At 39.4% G+C, this 23,931-nt stretch overlaps 1 protein-coding gene across 1 annotated transcript; it reads right to left on the bottom strand.

Moving 5' to 3' along the window:
* Positions 1-21,210: 21,210 nt before the first annotated feature.
* Positions 21,211-23,636, bottom strand: LOC147604549 (B3 domain-containing protein Os11g0197600-like). Its single transcript, XM_086794986.1, has 3 exons — positions 23,430-23,636; positions 22,120-22,902; positions 21,211-21,459 (listed from the first exon to the last, which is right to left on the bottom strand). The coding sequence occupies exons 1-3, from the start codon at positions 23,634-23,636 to the stop codon at positions 21,211-21,213; spliced, it is 1,239 nt and encodes a 412-aa protein (XP_086651112.1).
* Positions 23,637-23,931: the final 295 nt, after the last annotated feature.

The following is a 23,931-nucleotide window of genomic DNA, read 5'->3' as shown; positions in this document are numbered from 1 at the left end:
CCTATAGATAGTATTGTGGGAATCTTTGATCTTTTTCATGCATTTGTTGGTGAGCAGCTATACAAAGAAACATCAAGCAGGTCTTTGGCAGAGAGAGGAGTTTTCTTTTATAATTAATTTTACACGGCACCTCATAGTGTTACAGGTTATGGATCTTTGAAATCATTACCACTGCCTTCATTCGATAGTCCAAAAATGCCCATACCAACAGCAGAAACAAATGAGTGCTTTAGATTAAAGAAGATATACCAAGACGTGCAGAGGTGTATAAGACCAAATGTAGCAAATTGTCAAGTAGTGAAAATCGTTGTCTTTATGCCATTGCATGTTTTTGTCAACTTCTTTTATGATGAGGAGGTCAAAAAAACATCGTCAATGTTTATCTGTAAATCAGAGAAATGTTTGGATTTCTTAGGTTAAAATTGGGATGTGAAAGAATTAAATATGGGGTTACCTGCAAAATCCATAGGAAATCTATTATCTGCAAATATATGATTGGCTCCCATAATTTTATTTTGGCCTTTCATTATATGAGATGGCATTATGTCAATGGAAAACTTGTAGCAATTGATCAGGACTTGGAGGATGACATTGAAAATCCATTGATGTTATTAGAGGTATGGTTTGAACATGAGCTCTTGACAGTACTCAATATAAGGTCAAACATCTCACTGCGTCAAGTGAGAACAGACTTGGCGAATGAGGATGACCTATAATAAGGATTATGTGTTCAAGTGCAATGACCATAAGGTATGTTATTCAATCTAACCTCGAAAAAGTATTCATTCCAAAACTACGCCATAATCATTATTACTTATATACATTACTTTGATTTTTGGAAATAGGCACTACGGAGAAAAGAAAGGACCATTCAATGTAAAGACATTACAAGGAAGCAAATTTTTGTGTGCAAATGACCATCACATAGAGATAAATGGAGATAAATGTATTTTTGACAGCATATAGTTACATCAATCATGACAACATTTTGTATTTCTCAGAGTAATAGAAACTAAGACAAATATTCTACATTTTCTTATTGGATATTTAAAACATTGATAACATGTTCTTATTTTTTCCTACAAAGCATGCTATTGTGTGTGGGATGATTCTTGTTGTTGGGGCGGTGAGGCTTGTCATTGAGGGGGTGCTTGCTCTTCGGGATGCTCTTGGGTTGGTTGCTCTTCGGGACACTCTTGGGGTGGTTACTCTTCCAAACGGTCTTGGGGTGGTTTCTCTTCTGGAACTGAAGCTTGATGTCGTTGCAGGGTTGACGCTTCCAAATTGACGTCTTCAGATTCATCAGATTCTGGAAGCTCGACAACAAACCTATCAACTTGTGTTCAGGGGTACTGTCGTGGGGCGGATGTCCTGGTCATGAACCGTGGTGGAGGGGGCACAAATGTAACAGGGATATTAGGTGACTTGCTAATGAATGTTGACAATAATATACTCAATGGCCTCTTCCCTAAACAGCCCTAAATCCACATCAGAGTATTCTAATAATCGTGGATTCTACAAAAAGCAAAAAAAATAGATGTGTGCCATCTCAAAGAATGAGGAAGGAAAGTAAGATATCATTTAAAAAAAGGAGCATGCCTACATTTTCTATGGGCAACGAGAGAACTAAGTGTAGCAGTAACTTTGCATTGTAGCACACCCTATGGCCATCCTGTTACTACTTCTGCTCTGCGGGACTCTGCATCTCACAGTCCTTGTGTGTTCTAGCAATGTGTCCTGGATTATGGCATCGAGAGCAGTTACTAGCTTTCTAACCGATCTGCACGAAACAATACTGTTGTCAATACTGAAAGTTATCTAACTACTTCTCCCTCCCTCTCTCTCTCTCTCTCTCTCTCTCTCTCTCTCTCTCTCTCTCTCTCTCCAACTCGTTTACGATATATAAATGATGAATGTGTGGACTTACTGTCTCACGGTGCCATGGAATTCTTCACTTGAATTGGCCAAGTAACAAGTCTTGGATTCCATATTGTAAAGGATCAAACTCCAGTGTGAACTACAACATGCAGTTAGGAGTATCAGAAATAACATCAAAAATATATAGTAAATTTAGGTCACAATACTAAGACTATAAATGAGATTGCATTTCTTCATTGTATGCCATTAGAATTATTTGAGCTACATCAAAATTTATCGAACTAAACCACGGATATACATCAACCAATGAAGTATGTTGTGCAGTAAGAACCGAGGAAAGAAGGGAATCTACAATATATACATGATTTTGAACATCGACTGGGAGATTTGATATAACCAAGCTACATAAGAAAATTACATTATATTAGTTACTTTGGACAAGGAACCCACTTTACAATCAAGATGATGAAAAGGATATAGCAAACCTTAGAACTGCTATGATAATTCTATCGTTGACCTCCCTTAAAACATTGGATAAAACATCAATCTCCTCCGCATCATCGAAAGGGAAAAATTGCATGGTGGTGCCTCGCACCTGTGAAACGAGGGGATAAAATAACTCAAAGCTCTCACATTCTACTTATGCATTTCCCAAATAGCCGCTTTCTTCAACCGCAATTATTGGAGCTCCTGTATCCTGGCTTGGTTGTCAATCCTTTGTGCGTTGAGCCTTATGTCACGTGAATGACTAGCCTCTATCACTTCTGTGATCTTAACTTTCTTTGTCAAAGGAGGGATTTTCAAAATTCCTTTCATTCTCTTGCCACTAAGTAGGACGGGCTCTTGTGTACGATCATATCTAAACCTGAGCAAATGAAGCGAGTTCATGTCTTTCGGCATCACAATGATTCTATGTGCATATGCGGCAAGGACATAGCTATCTTGAAAAAACTTGACAAGCCAGTCTTCTACAGCCTCTTGCAAACATCCTAGGGCAGAGGCCTGCCAATGCATATTAATGCCAAAATTCTCGTAGACTGGACTACGCGCTGGAATGGCAACTTTGGAATCACGCAATGCATATGTTTCTCCACCTTTCTTAGTTTTCAAGAAGGACGAATCTATGTTGGGGTCGTATCTGCGTCTCCTCATTGAGCGCAGGTGCAGACATTTTCTTTCCCGAACTAGCTTCTCTACCTAATTGAGGATCATCTGTAGATGAGAGGCTTGTGGTCTTCTTTATACGTTGTCGTGCCACGGCACGTCCATGGTGTGAAACCATGCATGTGAGGCCATTAAATGCAAATCCAGATGCATGGGATTAAGTGCCTGTGTACATATGGGATATATGGCGTGTGGAGGGTTTTGCTTTTGAGGGCGTCGCCAGGTGTACAGGTGAAATGGTTTGGTGTTGAGCTTGTTACAGGCCTGTCTGGAGTAAGGTTCACTGCTGGAAGAGTATCAGCTTCTCGATGGCTCTGGAAATGTATACGCGTCCCCAAGGATACAATGGGCAATTAAAGGTTGCATTTGAAGAAGGTGTGGAACATGGGCAAATAAAGATGTGACCAAGGTAGTATTGAGTATTGGTGTGAAGAGGTGGGTGTGGCCATTCTCTTAGGCCTTAGAAGAGATAAAAATAATAAAACGTGGCCATAAAAGGCATAAAATAATACTGGGGCGGGAGCCACAAGGAAGAAGAACTGTGTGAAGAGCTGCGCAGCTGACTGGCGCAGAGGGCACGTGAAAAAAAGAAGGGCCGGGTAGAGAAAGAAGGGGGGCTGTGGTGAGGGTGCAGCGCTCGGGGGGGCAACAGCAGGACAGTGATGATCGGTAAATCGTGATCCGATTGCAGCAGAGATGCAGAGGATGAGGCAACAACTAGAGCTCTGCAAGCTTAACTCATCTGCGCACGTGCGGTTGGCAGCTCTGCTTTAGATACTCAGAGGATAGCATGGCTAGAGGCAAGTAATGCAGAACTGCTAAGAGAGTTGCATGATTCACAAGCGGCCTACGAGCTCTTATCGAAATGTATGCATGAAGCTCAGGTTGAACGGGACAAACTACACCTTAGGCTGGAGTATCTTCAGAGTGGGAAGAACTTTCAGAAGCTGGATGATATAAATGAAAATGAGGATATTGGCATACTTAAGTCACAACTGGCACGAATACAAGAGTTAGAGGCAAAGCTGCAACAAGTACAGAGACCACAGCTTCCTGATAATAATCGTTCAAATAATCAAGAGCTGTGTATGGACACATTACATGACAACTTCCTCACGGTTACCCATTGCATGGAGCTCAGTGAAAATTCAGAGACACTGAAAGGAAGAAGTCTGCCAAGTTCAGTGGGCTTTGGGCTGTACTGTGGAAGAGAAGGGGTGATGAGCATTTCTATGGTGTGTGGCTGACGACTGGGAGCAGTGAAGAGGCTCTGTCTCTTTCTTGTGGAAGATATCAAATTTTGCTAAAGCTATGCTATGGGCTGTCGGCATGCATATGCTGAAGATATGTATACCTTTGTATTTGATGATGTCTTGTGAGTTTTATTTGTTTTGTCTCATGAGTATTGTTGCATGACAAACATATTGTACAAACATATAGCATATGTTATGTGAAGACCTTCCATGATGAATCTTTGATGATGATATATGAAGATGATGAAGAGTTCTCTTGCCATAAGCCTTGTATCATCAGAGTCGAAGATGGTGTGTCTTGTATGAGTTGTGGAGACAATCCCATTGAATGTATGCCTGAGTCAAGAGATTGAGTTAATACCATGCTATACTTTGTTCCATGAGAAGCTGAGAAGACATTTAATGCTTGGGATTTGGAAGCTACTCTCACAGCCAGAAGTCTCGCACTTTCCCAGCGACACCGCCCACGTCACGACAGCTTTGGTGAACCCGACGTGAAACCGCTGGGGTAAGAGTACGTAGAGATGGCTAGCAAAATGGAGCATTTATATGCAGAGATGAAAGAGCTTGAAGAACGGTTCAGGAAGATTGAAGAAGAAAAGCGAAATCAGGAAGCGGTGGAAATTGCGGTGCAATTGGTATATGACAGGGTCAATATATTTGATGGTTACGATCCAGAAAGCTATCTAAGGTGTTACGAGACAGAGATGAAGAATCAAGGGGTTCCAAAAAACATGATGATTGCATCTTTTGCATACCTTATAAGTCCTGATTTAAAAGATGAAGTGCTGGAACTAGCCGAGTATCACTCCAAACGATGGAGAGATTTTGCAGATGCACTTATTTATGTGAGTTCCATGAACCTAAAGCAGGAGCAACTTACTTGGGAAAAGAAAAAGCAAAAGGGTGATGAAATGAGGTATAATGTGAGCTGTGATAGTGTTCCATCATCGATCCGAGCCAATTTAGAAGCGGTTGTCGATGCATGTCTTATGGAGGATAATCAACTGCTATTCAAGGCTGATATAGAGATTGTGGAGGCTGTTTATGCTAAATTGGGACTGCAAAAAGCCATTAGTGAGCAACAAGGCCTTCACAGTGCCAAAAGGGATGCTTTGCTACTTCCTCATAAAGATGCAATGGTGCAAGTATAATCTGTCTTCCTTGTTTGAGGGTGCAGACATACAGGGTCCTATAATCATACCAAATGATGTGTGTATGCCTATGCTTGAGGAGACACTTGATTCAGAGAGCTTCAGGACAGGTGCTCAAGACCCAATACACGAGGAAGAGGACATCGCTAATAGTTTTCTCTTGGGCTGTGAAGCATGTAAGCTGTGTAAACTTGAGGATTCTCATGACGAAAGTGCTCCTTCGAAGGGTATTCCTCAGGTGTCGTATCATATGTGTGAAGAACAGCAGGAACCAATGCTTCTTGCTGAAAGCATGATTGCAGAGTTTGAAGATCTAAGACAAGAAGAGGATGCTATCATTACTGCATTCTTATCTGGTTATGATGCTTATAAGCAGGATGATGTACGTGAATATGCATGCGAGGAAAATAAAACATTACAAGATGGGCCACAAGTATGTGTGATTGATTTAGAGTGGGTGAGTGATATGGGTGATTCCAACAGTGATGTTGTTTCTGAAGCTGGTTGCCAAGGTTCTTTGGATTTGGGTTATCCTGGAATGCTAACTGGGTGTTCCAACAATAAACAGGGTGATGCTATGTCATCAGTGTCAGGGTTACCTTGCAACCACATTTGTGAGCAACAATCTCGAGCTTGGAAGCCTGTTTATGATGATGATTTGGAGAGGAAAATTGAATCTGTCTTTTTGGATCATACAGGGTTCAATGACATACAGATTCAAGGGTACTTGGGTGAGGGACCCATAATTCTAAGCCCATCTGCAGACAGGTATCAAGAAATACTGGGAGATAACATGCAGGATATGCAAAGTGTGGTCACAGAGCCTCATGAGGCTGCATATGAGCAACCAAATGGATATAGCTATGGGGGTATGAATGTTCATGATAATCAACATGTGGGATTGCAAGATGATAATGGCTTCAATGCGATTGATCTTGAATTGGATGCTATCCCCATTGGATGATTTCATGATATATAATAGATCCCCATCAGCTTTGGGTTCTTCTATGCTTGATGCTAGTCAACTGTCGGTTGCAAGTGAGGATATGCAGGTGTTATGTAAGCCAAATGATTGTGATGAGATTGATTCAGATCTGAAGGCTATTCTCGATGATGCCTTGTTGGACTTTGTATGTGTTGATGGTGTGGATGCTTTGCATACTTTGCAACGGCCTAAAGAAGAGGTATATAATAGCATAGAGGAAGCCAATGAAGGCCATGCTTTTCCGTCTTTGGATGAGAAGAATGAATGTTTGTCAGTGGGTGAGCTGGATCCGGGCAAGGTAGATTTGGATGGGATGTTACCAAGTGTGTGTTCCATGCTATTAATGCAGTTGTTACTTGGTGTGGCCATACAATATGTGGTGCAAAGGCTTCAAACATGGCCTGAGGAAAATTTTGAAGCAAATTATTTTGAAGAGCATCCCACTTTGAATGATGAGGGTAATTATGCATATGCAGAGAATCTAAGTGAGGATAGGGCTTCATATGAGCAAAGGATATGGCACATATGCCAAAAGCGATTGGTATTTGATCCAGGTGGGAAAGCAGAACCATTCAGATGTGATTGCTAAGATATAAATGTCTTGCAGGCTAAGGGGATAGGCTAAGATGTCATGCTATGTTTCAACAAAGGATAACCCCTTGTGAGTGGCACTATGTAAATTCTTCTACTGTTTCATGTTTACTAGGGTGATACCAACTGGGCCAGGTTTGACAGGGTTTACATATACCAATGTTGGTGTGCAAATAATGCATGGACACTGAATTCCAGGACCTGTGTGGCACATACCAGAGGATGTGCAGGTTTAGAGGGGGTGGATGTCGTGCCACGGCACGTCCATGGTGTGAAACCATGCATGTGAGGCCATTAAATGCAAATCCAGATGCATGGGATTAAGTGCCTGTGTACATATGGGATATATGGCATGTGGAGGGTTTTGCTTTTGAGGGCGTCGCCAGGTGTACAGGTGAAATGGTTTGGTGTTGAGCTTGTTACAGGCCTGTCTGGAGTAAGGTTCACTGCTGGAAGAGTATCAGCTTCTCGATGGCTCTAGAAATGTATACGCGTCCCCAAGGATACAATGGGCAATTAAAGGTTGCATTTGAAGAAGGTGTGGAACATGGGCAAATAAAGATGTGACCAAGGTAGTATTGAGTATTGGTGTGAAGAGGTGGGTGTGGCCATTCTCTTAGGCCTTAGAAGAGATAAAAATAATAAAACGTGGCCATAAAAGGCATAGCCACATGGGAGCGTTGGGGAGCCGCCAGCGAGAACTCTCGAAGGTTGGCAAAAGCTGCTGGAGGTCACGGCAGGAAGCCTTCCAGAAAGTCTGTGTTCTGATGGAGGGAGGTTTGCTTTAATTCCCTGTGGGTCGAATCGCTAGGTTTCTAAAAGCTGGGGAAATATGTGGAGCGCTATGATGGCTGGTAGCAACTGCAGCCAAGAGGAGCAGGAAGGAGCTGACGGGCTATGCAGGGTGCAATGAAAGGGACTCTCTGAGCAGGTACAAGAAAAAGCTAGGGGGAAGCTCTGGGCGTGTGCAGCAGCAGGTATACACAGAGGGCTGGGTATTTTGTACAGTGGGCTGCAAGACAGAGAAAAAGGCGGCCACTGGGCACGTGAAGTCGTCGGGAAAAGCTCTCTGGGCGCAGCTGCAAGACAGTGAAAAAAGGTGAAGGGCAGCTGGAGAGAAAATGAGAAGGTAGCCGTGTGGTGATGCTAGGTGTGCGTGCGAAAAGAGTCAACAACAGCTGACAACGAAGGACAACGAAGGACAGAAAGCCGCCTCGTAGGTGAGAAGCCTGGGGGCGCTGCAGATAACCAGTCTGAAGAAGAAGGCAGGGCTGATAATACTGGGGCGGGAGCCACAAGGAAGAAGACCTGTGTGAAGAGCTGCGCAGCTGACTGGCGCAGAGGGCACGTGAAAAAAAGAAGGGCCGGGTAGAGAAAGAAGGAGGGCTGTGGTGAGGGTGCAGCGCTCGGGGGGGCAACAGCAGGACAGTGATGATCGGTAAATCGTGATCCGATTGCAGCAGAGATGCAGAGGATGAGGCAACAACTAGAGCTCTGCAAGCTGAACTCATCTGCGCACGTGTGGTTGGCAGCTCTGCTTTAGATACTCAGAGGATAGCATGGCTAGAGGCAAGTAATGCAGAACTGCTAAGAGAGTTGCATGATTCACAAGCGGCCTACGAGCTCTTATCGAAATGTATGCATGAAGCTCAGGTTGAACGGGACAAACTACACCTTAGGCTGTTGGAGTATCTTCAGAGTGGGAAGAACTTTCAGAAGCTGGATGATATAAATGAAAATGAGGATATTGGCATACTTAAGTCACAACTGGCACGAATACAAGAGTTAGAGGCAAAGCTGCAACAAGTACAGAGACCACAGCTTCCTGATAATAATCGTTCAAATAATCAAGAGCTGTGTATCGACACATTACATGACAACTTCCTCACGGTTACCCATTGCATGGAGCTCAGTGAAAATTCAGAGACACTGAAAGGAAGAAGTCTGCCAAGTTCAGTGGGCTTTGGGCTGTACTGTGGAAGAGAAGGGGTGATGAGCATTTCTATGGTGTGTGGCTGACGACTGGGAGCAGTGAAGAGGCTCTGTCTCTTTCTTGTGGAAGATATCAAATTCTGCTAAAGCTATGCTATGGGCTGTCGGCATGCATATGCTGAAGATATGTATACCTTTGTATTTGATGATGTCTTGTGAGTTTTATTTGTTTTGTCTCATGAGTATTGTTGCATGACAAACATATTGTACAAACATATAGCATATGTTATGTGAAGACCTTCCATGATGAATCTTTGATGATGATATATGAAGATGATGAAGAGTTCTCTTGCCATAAGCCTTGTATCATCAGAGTCGAAGATGGTGTGTCTTGTATGAGTTGTGGAGACAATCCCATTGAATGTATGCCTGAGTCAAGAGATTGAGTTAATACCATGCTATACTTTGTTCCATGAGAAGCTGAGAAGACATTTAATGCTTGGGATTTGGAAGCTACTCTCACTGCCAGAAGTCTCGCACTTTCCCAGCGACACCGCCCACGTCACGACAACGTGCCATTTGAAAATAGTCATAATGTTACATGATAAGTTTCTCAATAAATACATAGAACAATAATACAAAAACTATTGAAAAAGTTAACTTGGATAACAAATTAGCTTCAAATCACTACAACAACGTGATATGGGTACTTCTCAGACAAAATCTACATCAACTCCTCTATTGTATTGATTTCTCAAAGAGAACCTTTCATTTGACAAAATAGCACAAGAACAATACACCTAACAACACCTATGACGATAAAATAGGTCCAAATCACTACAACACGATATAGGCACAACAGACCTAATCGACATACCCTCCTCGTGCTGTAGTGATTTCTTGCACAGAGCATTTTATTTCACAAAGTAGGTCATGGAAATAAGTCATAGATAACATACACGGCACATAACAATGTATAGGACAAGAAAGTATGTCCAAAACACTATAACGCGATATGGCTACATCAAAAAAAATTGTAATTCATTCTTTGCATCGTGGTGATTTTTCAAACATTGCCTTTCGTTTGACCCAATATCTAATGAACGTAGGTAAAACATGATATATATGATTGAATATAACATTTAAGACTAGTAGTGATTGCTTGATAACTCACCAAAGAATTACGCAGGGAAAATTTTGAAGTGATGGACACTTGCTTGTTGATAAATCGTAGAGATGGCATAGATGAGGCACGACAGAGGAATACACGTAGCTGAAGGAGGCAGAACAAAATGGGGGCAAAAGACAAGGACACTTGACATTTACCGAGGAGGAGTACCACATTTACCAAGGACAAGCACGACACACGTGCGAAAGAGCACGACACACGTGCAAAAGAGCATGTCAACACGTGCGAAAGAGCATGTCGACACGTGCAAAGGAGGACGTGGGGCTGTACTCATGATGATTACGATCAATCAATTTTTGACACATGTCATCATACATGCACAGAGCACGTGGTGTGCCATCATGCATGTCTACCATGTGTACAGACCGTTAGTTTCCATGGATAAATGTGACCAACATTCATTATTCGTTGCTTCTTTGCTCTCGTGCAATTTTTCTCATAGTCATCACCTTCATGTTGCTTCTTGCTCTCCTACAGTCAACTTCGTTGGTTGCTTCTTACTCTCCCAGTGAATTTCGTGGTATGTTTTCAAATATTTTCGTGTTTCAATTTAGCCGAAGTTATATAATTATTTTATAAATATTCCATCAAAGATTGTTGCTTTTAGATTTTTAAGAATTTAATTTATTTCTCATAAATATTTCATCAAATCAGTACAACGCGAAGAGGAATCTCGGTGAGAACCAACGTACCCATATCGCGTTGTAGTGATTTGCCCACAATGGTAATTTGCTTGCATAAATTTCTTGAAATCACTACAACGCGAGAAGAGGTCTCGGGTGTGAACTCTCTCAAGCATATCGTGTTATGTCCTATTGCCGTTCCTTTTTTTACTTTTTCAAAGATTTCATCGTTTAGATTTTTAAGAAATTGATTTTTTTCTTGACCAAATTACTATAGTGCGAAGAGGGGAGTCGGTGAGAACTTGTAGTGATTTTTCTTACAATCGTCATTGCCTTTGAAATATTGCATCAAATCACTATAACGTGAAGAGAGGGCTCCTTGTTGGGAATTCTCCCACACGTATCGCGTTACAATGATTTTGGCACATTTTTCTTTGTAATTTTATTTTCTCACTAATATTTCATCAAATTACTACAATGCGTCTAGAGATGTCGATGAGATTTCTCCAACGCTTATCGCGTTATACTGATCTTGCCTAATCCTTTATTATCTTACACAGAACTTTCGTCGTCCTTGGCTTGTGGATGGAACCTTTCGGGATTGAGGTGTTGAGTCTAATGGTGCTGGCCTTCAAGAAACCCGAGATGAAAAGTTGTTTAACTTCCTTTATAAAGTTCGTCAGTATCATCGCCATTCTGAAATCTCACGCATGTTTAATTTCAATTTCTCAATCGAAGACATGATTGTTTCTGCTCATTCGTATCTTGAGGAGAAAGGACAACGATTTTAGCATATCACTTTGAGTGGTACAGTCATGTTTGACAGTGTCCAGTACATGCACGTGAATGATATTGTGCCTTCAACTACCCTGAGACAAAAGCTAAACAGGGATGTTTTAAAGGTGCCAGATGATAAGAAGAAGACACACAATAAGTGCCCCATTCACAATCGCAAGTGTCGTCTCGTTGCTTATCCCACTATGGATTTATCTGCTATGTGCTGCTTGAGGATGAAAAAGTTACAAATGAAGAAATTAAGGAGAAGGCAGAGGAACCTCCAAGAGCAGAAGATAAGGTTCAAGAGATTGCGGAGGAGATAAACTTGGCTGCGGAGAGGGACTTAAGTGAGCAATTGGATATTGACGTGCTCACAAGAGAAGACACCTTAGTGGTTACATGTGACGAGCAGCCCTCTATGATAGAGGAAGCAGGGGACATTCCAACCCCACTACTCCCCACATTTCCTATTGGGTGGTGACAAAGAATATTTGTTAACTACAGATATTCAAGCTGTGTTTGACATAAGGGAAGACTAATGTCTGGCCATCATTGCACAGAATCTTAAGGAAGATGAAGATTTTGTCAATCCAGATTTGGATAAGTATCTCTTATTGGATTCAAATATCAAGGACAATGAGTTCCATTATGCTGCCCGACACATTATCTATGATGTACAAGGATGCAAAAAGCTATGAATCCAACCTTCCCACTAAAGGAAAATTTTAGGCTATTCAACAAAGACTTAATATTTCACACATGGGAAGGGAAGGGCCATCCTCATCGGCGGTCCAGGACACTAACTCAACAATCAATATATGGATAGATGATTTACTTGTTAATGACGAAAATCAAAAGATGTGTTTACTTGTTAATTACTTTTTATTGTGCTAAGTAGCTTATTCTATTTGTTGTGTTGGCTCATCAATATTGTTTTGCAGTTGGTTGTGTTTGAGGATGAGTTTCTTGGGTGCAGAGCAAGCAAACGCGTGGGAGGACTCGAAATGGACTCAGCACTGGGAGAGTACATAAACCAATTGAAGTTTCCATAATTCCTTATATTCCACAAGAAATTCTCAAAAGACAATGTAGAATTTCCTTTGTTTGCAAGCAAGACATTATCCAGATACCTTGGGGCATATCCCGTCAGGTGGAATGCAGACAAAGTAATGCTTTTGGAGAAGTAGTTAACGTTGCGAATCTTTGGGCAGGGCCTTGGAGTCTATGCACTAAGGAGTAAATATTACTTAGTCTATACTGCTTATGGATTGGCATGTGGGATTAAGGATCCCAATATGCTAAGTGATTATGGAAAAAGGGAGCTTCTTAGATTCACAAAACTGAGGGTTCCGCTAGTTTGCCAGTTATTACAGGATGTTGCAGAGCCATCTTCAAAAAGGGAAAGGCTTCATGCACTCGAGGATGTTAGTGAGCAGGTTAAGGAGTAGTAGTATACTCCTATCTCTTTAATTATATTCTCTCTTGTGTAATGTCATGACAGTTTTGCATATGATCATTTCTGAATTTGAAATGTTAATCATGGATCTATGGGTATCCAAATCTTCCCATTTCTTTGTTTTGTTCCTCGCCATTCTGCATGCTTAATACTTGCATTAGATCTCCTCCATATATCTTGTTTTCGTTCTTTATTCACAAGTTTTACAGCTTGATTAATTTCGGATGTTGTGAACTGCTACTTCTTTTTGGCTTTGTGTAAAAGCTTCCTATATGTCCACTGATGTAATTTCTCTAAACTATTAGCTTTTTTTGCTCCTCCACCATGTTTTGTATTATTGAAATACCTAGAGCATGCTTGATAATGTGTTTTCTCCATTTCCTGGGTTGACTATATTGATAAACTACCGTACTTCAAGGGGTATGATGGTATATAATATGCTTCAAGATAATAAAAGAATACATTAATTAGTATATTTTTCAATATACAGTATAAAAACTAGTTCAATGCATAATCAATCTAATACCATATAGTGGGTGATGTGTTGATCCGTCCATGCATCAATCATTGATCTCTTGAACTCATCTAGTACTGTTTGAAATATCTCATGGTCCTCCTTCGTCCACACTTTCTTGTCACACAACTTAAACATAGTGTCTAGAGATTTCCACACCTTGATTGTCTGCATGGTCTACTACTGCATTGTGAACACACTTCCATCTGTTATATTTTACGATCTGCACTAATTGTCTTCTTCTATGACCTTCTGGTGTTGGTTCAAATAGAAACCTTCTTGCTTTAACACTCCCCCAATGGAAGGTTTCTTAGGTACATTCTTCCCATCCTTAGATCTTTTTTCATCTTGTTCAATTTTTGCATGTCCTCCATGCAAACCAATGTCTAATAGTGCTTTGATGGATGTAACCTTTGCTATATTAGGCTGTAGAGTCCATGCAAAACATATGCATAAAAATAAGAGTTTTTCAATGATTCTGCATCAAGAGCATGCATTGTACAAATGTGGACACTTAACAATGGAATATCGAGAATTGGCTTGAAGTTTGGGTCTTCCAATACCTCTTATCAAACACCTTTGTACTGCACATGCAATATAAGTAGGGACTCTTTGAATTGGCACCCTTTGACACATTGTGCATATATTTCAGAGTTTTAAGATCACCCACCATATGCCACTCCACCTTATATTGTCCCCCCATGCCTTCCACATCCAAGATTTTGCCATTTCTCTGCTCTTCGCTGATGATCTCGGGTATCGATGTCTTATGAAAGACCCAATGCAGAACATCAAAATTCTTTGATTCTACCTGCAATACATAAGAAACATAGGAATGCAACACCCATTAGTGTTTTTTATATGTAATTCTTTTTTCACAAACATATCTGAGTCTAATAAATTTTACCTCAAACGATCCCAACGATAATATATTATTTTCAGATTGAACACTAAACCATCTAGGATCATCTTTTAGAATAGATGTATCAAGTGCCCTATTCATCAGTGTGATGGTAACCCTTTCTAACTTTCTCTCCTTCACAATTTGACACTCATCAAGCTTTAGCACAAATTTGAGGACACCATCACATTCTTCAGGAGTAACTTCAAACAATTAAATAGCATATGATTGTAAGGCCTCCAAAATATTATTGTATCTATTGTAGACCACATCTCCTGTTGGTGCAGCATAGGTGTCTTCAATATGAAATGGGGTTCCCAGTGCTTGCAGTACCTCTTTGTTTACTTGTTTACGCATTTTTTTAACCAAAGAAGGATTTGGAAATAATGATCCTTTCGTACTAGAATCCTTCATCTTTTCTTGTTGCAAAGTCTTATAAATGGCTGAGTACCCTCTGTGTGATATACCAGCCTCATTAAGTATTGCCTAGATGTCATGTGGATTGAGTTGATTCTCTTTGAAAAAGTCATCTATTTGCTTTTCTGAGACCTTATTATATTTCTTCTCGTTCATTTTAGTACTTCTATATACTAGCGATATAAAAGAAGACTTAAATGTGCGCTAGAAGGTTCTGTCATCGTTGATTCTTTATCAGGGTGCAATAATGATCTGATGTCATATTGAAATGAAGAAATTGATATACATGAACATATGCAATAATGATTGCTATTCATAAAATATCATAATAGAAACAATAAACCAGTTAATAGAAAGGAGCTTACTTGATTGCATGTATTCTCTTCTTGATGCCACCACCTCCTAGCTTCATTTGCTCAATATCCCTTAGTTTTTTTTGTCGTCTAATGAGGTCTGCTTATGTCTTAATTAAGACATTTATTTTTCAAGCCCTAAAATGGTTTCCTTATTACTTAATAACTTCTGCACACAATGCTCCATGGTTTTCTTCAAATGAATGTTCTCCTTCTCAAACATATCTCTTTCTAATTTAAGAACATTGCTTGTTGCTTCCAAATGATGTGTATATCCTAGGAGCCCATTATAGCCATCTCTAATAAAGTTAAGCAGAGATATCGTATTCCTAAATGGGAGTGTGGAGTTTGTAAAAGGGTCTTTTGGATATAACCTCCCATCAATCCATAAATCTATGTTTTTCTTCCCTTGCATCCTTAACATTTCTTCAGAAAAGCAGTACACAAAGTATTAGGTTTATTTCTCTTACTTAGAGGTTCATATTCATGTTCAAGCTCAATGTGTAGATTGTAAATGTCTCTTTTCTCTGTATTCCTCCTTGCTCTTGATCCCTCTACCATCCTCTTGGTTCTCTCTGTGTTCCTCCTTGCTCTTGATTAGTAAAAAAATCTGAATGGAAAGAGAAAGGTGCCAAAATAGTAAAAAGAAGTGAAGAGTCCAACTAATTTGCAAGAAAAACCTTGATTTTGAAGGTACCAATATCCGCAAACTTTGATATGTAAAACCTTCAAAATTTGAGGTAAAGTTTCTTGCAGGGAGGGAACTCGAAAACCTTAGAAATTTGAGGTAAAATTTCTTGCAAGGAGGGAACTTGAACTATTTTTGGATGATCCTTTGGTTCAAATTTTAAGAAATATTCTATTTCAGCTTATATGTAGAGATTTTGAGATATAAGCCATTAAACTTGGAGAATTGACCAATTCATTGTTCACGTAGTACATATAGTACATGAACAGATTGAAGACTTCGAGAACTAGCAATATTCTATAATTTTTATGTACATTTAAGAATAGAAATATATCTTTTATATCTCAAGAAAATGCCAAGAGAAAATATGCCAAAATCAATTTCACTTTATTTTTTAGGCTTTTTGGATTATCTCTCTCTAAGCTTAGTTGGCACTTCTTACAGGGCCCAAAGTTGAGTCCAAAATTCTCCTAATGAAGGGGTATGAAGTTAATATTGAAACAAATCCTCTTGACACAAAGGAATCCCCAAAATCTTTGCCCACAAGTCAATAATCAGTTTTTATTTTCCAAGGAGAGAGAGAGAATGAAGCAAAAATATGACATTTCTTTCTATTAACCAGTTCTTGATTAACACGGTTTAACAACAATTGACATAGACAAATCTGTGAAATCATTGCTTGGTTACTATTGGGACCATGAGGGAATACCAATTCTAGTTTTCCAAGTAGGGTACTAACCCCCCGAGAGGCCAACACCAATTCTATAACTTTCATAGCTCCTTTTTATTTCTATAATTGCCAAGGACTCCATAGAGTCCTAAACTCCCCGGCAAAGAATGTACCACCAATCCAAACTATAGCTCCACCAACTCCTACATGTGATGTAGGAGTTGGTGAGGAATTTATCAGCAATCTATAGCTCCACGAACTCCTACATGTGATGTAGAATAATCATAACACTAGTATTCCCATAGTAAGTGTACAAGGTTACCCTATTACCTTTAAATAGTTTCACTCAATTACGAGATAAGAAAAAAGGGGACTCCAATGTTCAAAAGGAAGTGGCATCCAAATCTAGACGAAGAAGATGAGCTAATAAGGTGGAGTGACCAAGTTGTGGTACACAACAAATCCTATGAGGACATCTCTATAAGTCCTCCTTCTCAAGTTGTGGTACAAAGAAAATCCTATGCGGACACAACCACCATCTGTACGAATCCTTCTTCTCAAGGAGACAACTGCGGTGCAAGCTAAGCAAGGATCATCACAAAAAGAAGTTCCACCAAAGACTCCTTAAGGAGTGCGTGAATTGAAATGGGAAGGCTAGAAGAAGCTACCAAATTGTTGGTGTAGAAGTGCTAAAAACAATTTTAAGGCAAAGCTCAAGGCTAGCAAGAACATTGAAATAGTGCATCCAAATTTTAAGATGTTCCTTACTACCCTCTGAAGACATTGGACATAGCAAGCCAAATCTTAGAGCTTCCAAAAGAGAAGTTCAATCAAAGCTTCGAACAGTAATTCATATCTATTTTTTTTAAAAGTTGACATGCACCATTCCCTATTCCTCATGGACTTATGCATTGTTGTGCTTTCATTGACACATCATCTATTCATAATATATTTACTCATGAAATTTAAGAATTATTAGATAAACGCAGGCTTATGAACTTCAATGCTTCAGTTATTAAAGGGTATTGATGAACAATGCACGTGTTGTTGGTTATTTAAATCTTGATATACACACTCAAAATGATCACTTAATTGAAAAGTTCCTTGTATCACATATAGGGTGGAAATGATCACTTGATTGAAAGTTCTTTGTAACATATGTAGGGTGGATCAAGAAAACTAGAATGACCAAATTGCAAAATGATCACTTGTCAATGGATTGGAAAGTTCTTTCGATCATGCATAGGGTGGATCTCGGGGGTTCAAATAAAGGGGTTTTTTAATTCAAAATTTTAAGGTAAATTTATATAAATATATTTATAGAAGGGATTTTTTAAATCGATTTTGGAAAAAAAACCGGTAAGTACATAAAAAAGGGGTCATTTTATTTATGAAAAATTCACAGGTAAGGGATTTTTTAAATACCCCTTGAATACACGTAATACCCCTTGAACACACGTAATACATAGGATTTCTTAGTAGTGCACCCCTCGAGGGGTGGATCTAAAACCTACAATGACCAAGAATGACCAAACAAGAATGATCACTTGATCTCGAAAACTTCTTTATATCATGTGTAGGGTGGATTAAGAAAACCATAATGACCAAGAATGATCACTTGATTAGAAAGTTCTTTGTATCATGTGTAGGGTGGATTAAGAAAACTAGAATGACCAAAGTGTAAAACTAATTTTGCTAAAGGGAGGCACAACTATCTCCATGTTATGAAAAGGGAAATCAAACCCATATATTTCCTACTCTAAAGAGAAACCCCAAGAAAAGAGCATAGATAATTAACCCAAATCTTATGTTGAATTTCACCAAGGAGTTAAAGTACCTTGTATAGGATGTTTTAAGAATATAATATACCTTGGTGATAATCCAAGGAAGTGTAGATTTTTTGTGATTGGTATATTTTCCAAGTGAGAGTCCATTCGCTTCAGTATAAAAGTGCTTATCACTCATTAATGTATTAAGAACATTCTTAAGCATGATGAAAGTGCTTATCACTATTGTATTTAGAAACATTCTTATGCATAAGAACATGATTCTTATGCATAGTAAAAGTGCTTATCATTATTGTATATTAAGAACATTGTTATTTATAATGAAAGAGAGACTTGACTAATTGTTGTGTGCAAGATACTCTTGGCTAACTCTTGTGTGTGTGTGTGTGTGAGAGAGAGAGAGAGAGAGTCAATCCTATTACTACGTATTATACCTTTAGCTATTTTGGCTAACTCCTATGTGTAAGAGTCTTGGCTAACTCTTTTGTGTGTGTGTGTGTGTGTGTGTGAGAGAGAGAGAGAGAGAGAGAGGGAGGGAGAGTATCCTATTATGCATTGTGCCTCTAGCTATATTTCTTATATGAGGAGAGAGATTCTATTCTGTTATGCATTGTGCCTCTAGCTATATTGCTTGTATGTGAGAGAGCGAGAGTGAGAGAATGGACCATTATGTTGTGACAAAGGAATTGCAGTGAGTGACATATCGTGCAAAGTGAACATAGTAAGTGGAGTGGGAGGATGGCTTAGTGTGCGTAAGCAAGCATTATCTTCTCATTCTAACCTAAATAGGGAATCATCCTAACCTAGACAAGGAATGTGGACATGGTGGATCCTTGCCATTTTTCTCCTCTAAGTCCCTCACAAATACCCCAATGTGCTCCCCCTTCCAATGAAAAAGCAAACATGTTATAATACCTACTGATACACTATTTAAGATGTCCCTTTGTACCAATAGCCCTATAACCCAAGTGCACTTTCATGTACACACTCATATGTGCATGCACTCACACACAAGGGGGGGGGAGAGAGAGAGAGAGAGAGAGAGAGAGAGAGAGAGAGAGAGAGAGAGAGAGAAGGGATGTGATTGCCTTCACCTAATAATTTGACATTTCTTTATTTTCTTTCTTTTACGATAAAATGATAAAATGATGTATGTGGGTAGTAAGAAACACACAACAATATGATTTAAGGCATAAAGCCAATGAAGTGTGCTTGTTGTGATCTAGGTACTACTTCCTTGGGTGACTAGTTTGGATCTAGCACATGAATGGATGCAAAAATTGGCAATTGGTATAACATTCTCTTTAGTAGTTGGGAAAAATTTTTGTATACAACAAATGCACAAAAATGCTATATTGTCTATATTGGCTTTAGTAGTTGGGAAAACAACAAATGCTGTATTGTTTTTATTGGAATAGCGCATTTTGTAAGTTTGACTAGGCATATTCTCTCTCTCTCTCTCTCTCTCTCTCACACACACACACACACACACACACACACACAAAATCATGAACAAGGATGCCTAAGAGTGAGGATATAATTTTATGATAACCCCTGGAGAGGTTTGAGACCCCAACATCTCTCTAGATGCATATTTAAAGCTTACTATAGCTTCCCACTCTAAGTGGTTAGGTCTCCTAGTTAAAGAGATTTACATATTCTAACAAAATTAGCATGATCCTTATTTGGACCATAATCTACATTATAACGGTAGGACTAATAATAACCCTTCTCTTGACTTTTTTTAAAATTATGCTCATTTCATCATATTAAATAACCTTCTTTCCATACAAATCATGGCATACTCGGTTATTTTGACGAAAAGCAAACCCAAAATATTTGTTTATGATGCTAGATCAACATCTCTCCATTTAGATCATGCTCCCCGCATTTACACACATTTTAAAAAAACACCCTAACATTAATATGGATTTGTGGTGAACATTGGATAAATATATCGATGTTTTCACATTGTACATTGTCATTGTGTGTGCATACAATGTGATTCACATTGATTTGTGGTGTTGGATAAACATATGTGCATACAATGTGATTCACATTGTATGCATACAATGTCATTGTGTGTGCATACAATGTGATTCACATTGATTTGTGGTGTTGGATAAACATATCTATATTTTCACATTGTACATTGTCCTCATGTGTGCATACCTCTACGGCTTAAGACTCTGTGAATAGCACCAAAAGGCATGATAGCCCCTTTTTGTCTTTGAATAAAATAATCACAAAATTTAGTGAAAGTTTACATTAGAGCTAATTTATGGACATGAACATAACATCAAGTAAAGTAGAAGGGTGCATAATTAGTAAGGTTTTTCTTTCTTTTTGTGCTTCTTTTTCATCATTTTTTCTCAAGACCTCCATGGCCTCCATGTGTGTCAGATCTATCTTTAAAAATTAGTGAGTTCGATTATGTTTGATTAATAATATGAAGCAATAAAGAAGAAAACGGGTATGTTGCACGTAGAAAATTTCCGTATGAATTAAAGTATTATACTATCCCAAATCTTAGTTTTATGTTTGCTTAATAATACGAATCAATAAAGAAAAAAAATAGGTATGTTGCACATAGAAAACTTCCATATGAATGAAAGTATCATACTATATATTAGGTGTTGGAGTTTTAACTGGTGCCCCCAAGTTGGAGAGAATGTGAGGACGACTACGATGCAATGGCCATTAGAGAAACACTGAGTAGGGGTGAAGATTTTCTATTATTAGACACCAACAGAAGTGATGGCAAGAGTGGAATTGAGATATAAAAAGGGCATTATATAACTCATTAAATTATTTTTAATTTCATGGTCATGTAGGGGTATATATATATATATATTTAACAATGGGAATAAGAGAAGGACTATGCTTTGAAGATGTGGACATTGAAGTGAAGGGCTTGGGAATCGACGAGTTCGAAGACGCACACGTCGTTCACCTTCAACTCGTGTGCTTTTGCAAAACGAGCCCATCCTCCACACACGTACAGCCTTTCACGCGTGCGGGCTTCCCCTAGCCACCTGCACTTCCACTTTTGGCCGGAAGAGTCCATAAATGTGATGGTCACATTTTTGCTTGGCATATGCCTCCTCACAAATGACATGGGCAAGATCTGTTATGCCATGAGCATCAATAATCTGTTAAAATACATAATTAGAAAATCACTAATTTTCCTATCAATGGCCTACATTGTCTAGCTTCACAATGAAGAGACTCTTCACTAAAAAAGCAAAAAAAATTTAGAAAAATTATCCCTTGTAAAATTTATTTTTTTAAAAAAACAATGAAGAGACCTACCACAGCCTTCTTTTTTTCCTTTTTCTTGTTCATGAGCTAAAAAATCAACGAAATTTCTTTTGAGAATCACACAATAATTAGAAAATTTGGTCAGAAATGATTTACTACTAGTGAAGATTATGGATTTAATACTAGACCAAGCGCTTATTAGAGGTATGACCTTATAAACTATAGACACCAAGTTAATTAATTTACATGTGTATGTAGAGGAAAAACTAATATTTGAAAAAGTAAAGGATAAGGTAAATAGATATAGCCCTCTTGGCCACCTTACAAGGATTAAGATAGTTACAAGTTTTGTGAAAGCATCACCTTAATGAAGCTATATGTGCCTCATTCTGCATATTTTTTATAACTAAAAAGATCATGCAATACAATTGGGTTAATGCCTACTTGTATAACCAAAAAGATTAAAATAAGGTGAAGCATGTTAAATGGGAAACTAAGCATAGGTAGAGGATTAAGGAGAACTCACCAGCTTTTGGTCGCCACAGATGGTGGAGATGTTCATCAACTTTGTCACGTTTGGGTTGTTGAGTTTACAAGCAATGGTTTCATGGATGGCTTTAGCTCTTTCTAAGGCCCTCACGGATGCAAGATCATTGTTAATACTATCATCAGCACCACACGTGCTAGTAGAGCACCTTTGCTCTTCTTGATCATCATCATCATCCATATGGAGTGTACCTGGAGAGCAAGTTCTTTGCTCTTTTTGATTATTATCATCATCATGTATATCACCTCTATCATCAACACACGTGCCAGTAGAGCTTGGGGGGAAAGGCCTTTGCTCTTCTTCATTATTAGCACCTCTATCATCAACACACGTGCCACTAGGGCATAGGAACTTGGTATGAACATCATCATCTATATTGATTGTATTTGAGGGGCATGGCCTTTGCTTTTTTTGAAAATCATCATGATCATCATCACCATCATCATGTGTCTTGCATGTGCTTGAGCATGTCAAGAGTTTGGTATAAGTGCTTGGAAGGCACTCCTTGCCCTTCTCCACACCCTCTTTTAGCTCAAACATGCGAACTTTAAATAAGTTCCTGCCAATGTAAGTGAACATGAGCACATCCCCTTCTTCCAAGCCATGGTCTTGGGCAAACTTTTCCCACCCCGGGCTTGATAGCAGCATAGAATTGCTATCCTTCTGGAAATGAGAGCACCATACCCACCCACTTGGCCCCTCTAGCTTTGCCTCTCCCACACATTTGCTAAGGTTGCAGTCTGCAAAACGCTTTGGGAATCTCTGCGTCAAATCAAGCAAACTTGTCAGCAAATTAGTAGCCATAATCTAGAGGTGGTGGATGCTTAATTGAAGCTAGATTAAGCAGAGTGATTGGATAAAATTAAGCAAACTAATTGCGAGCAAAGGTAGAGCTATAATCTAAACAGGTGGTGAACTTTTAAATTGAAGCTAGATTAAAAAAGAGTGATTATTATACTTGTGAATCGAAGCTCGATTAAGAAGAGTGATTGGACAAATTAAGCAAACTAATGTAGAGCTATAATCTAAAAAGGTGGTGAACTTCTAATCGAAGATAGATTAACAAGAAGTGATTATACTTGTGAAGATCGATTAAAAATATTGGATTTATTGAGGATAGATTAACAAAGAGCTATAATCTAAAAAGGTGGTGAACTCTTAAGATTAAAAAAGAGTGATTATCGAAGCACGGAGAAAAGGATTAATGGCCTCATTAATGCATGCAGAGACGATTAGTGCCCTTAATTCGTGCGACAATTGATGTGCAGGGATAAGAGACAGGGTTTTACCATGTGGCAATCAGGGTGGGATGCAAGCATGGGGGTAGAGACGACACGGAGGAAGCTTGGGGCGATGTCAGGCCTGGTGGTGGTGGCGGCGTAATGGGATGCATAGCAATGGCTTGAGCATTCGAGGCAGGCAATGTACTCGAGGTCGACGATTGAATGCTGGCGAGAAGCAGGCGGCGTCGGCGTCGGCGGCGTCGTCGCCGCCATGAATTCAATATGCGCTCACCACCACACGAGGAAGGGACGATTTTGATGAGACCATTGAATGCTGGCGAGAAGCAGGCGGCGTCGGCGTCGGCGTCGCGTCGTCGTCGTCGTCGCCGTCGCCGCCATGAATTCAATATGCGCTCACCACCACACGAGGAAGGGACGATTTTGATGAAGGGCCTGCATGCATGCATGCATGCATCTGCCTAGTGTGCACGTGCATGTGCATGAGAGCAATAAGTAGATGCTAACGTGGCACTAGTTCTCTTGACAATTATCGTTATAATAACACCTC

This window comes from Cibotium barometz, chromosome 61, assembly GCF_041138505.1.
Source record: "Cibotium barometz isolate CiBa-2024 chromosome 61, ASM4113850v1, whole genome shotgun sequence".
NCBI lineage: Eukaryota > Viridiplantae > Streptophyta > Polypodiopsida > Cyatheales > Cibotiaceae > Cibotium > Cibotium barometz.
This window is presented reverse-complemented; position numbering and strand designations above follow the sequence as displayed.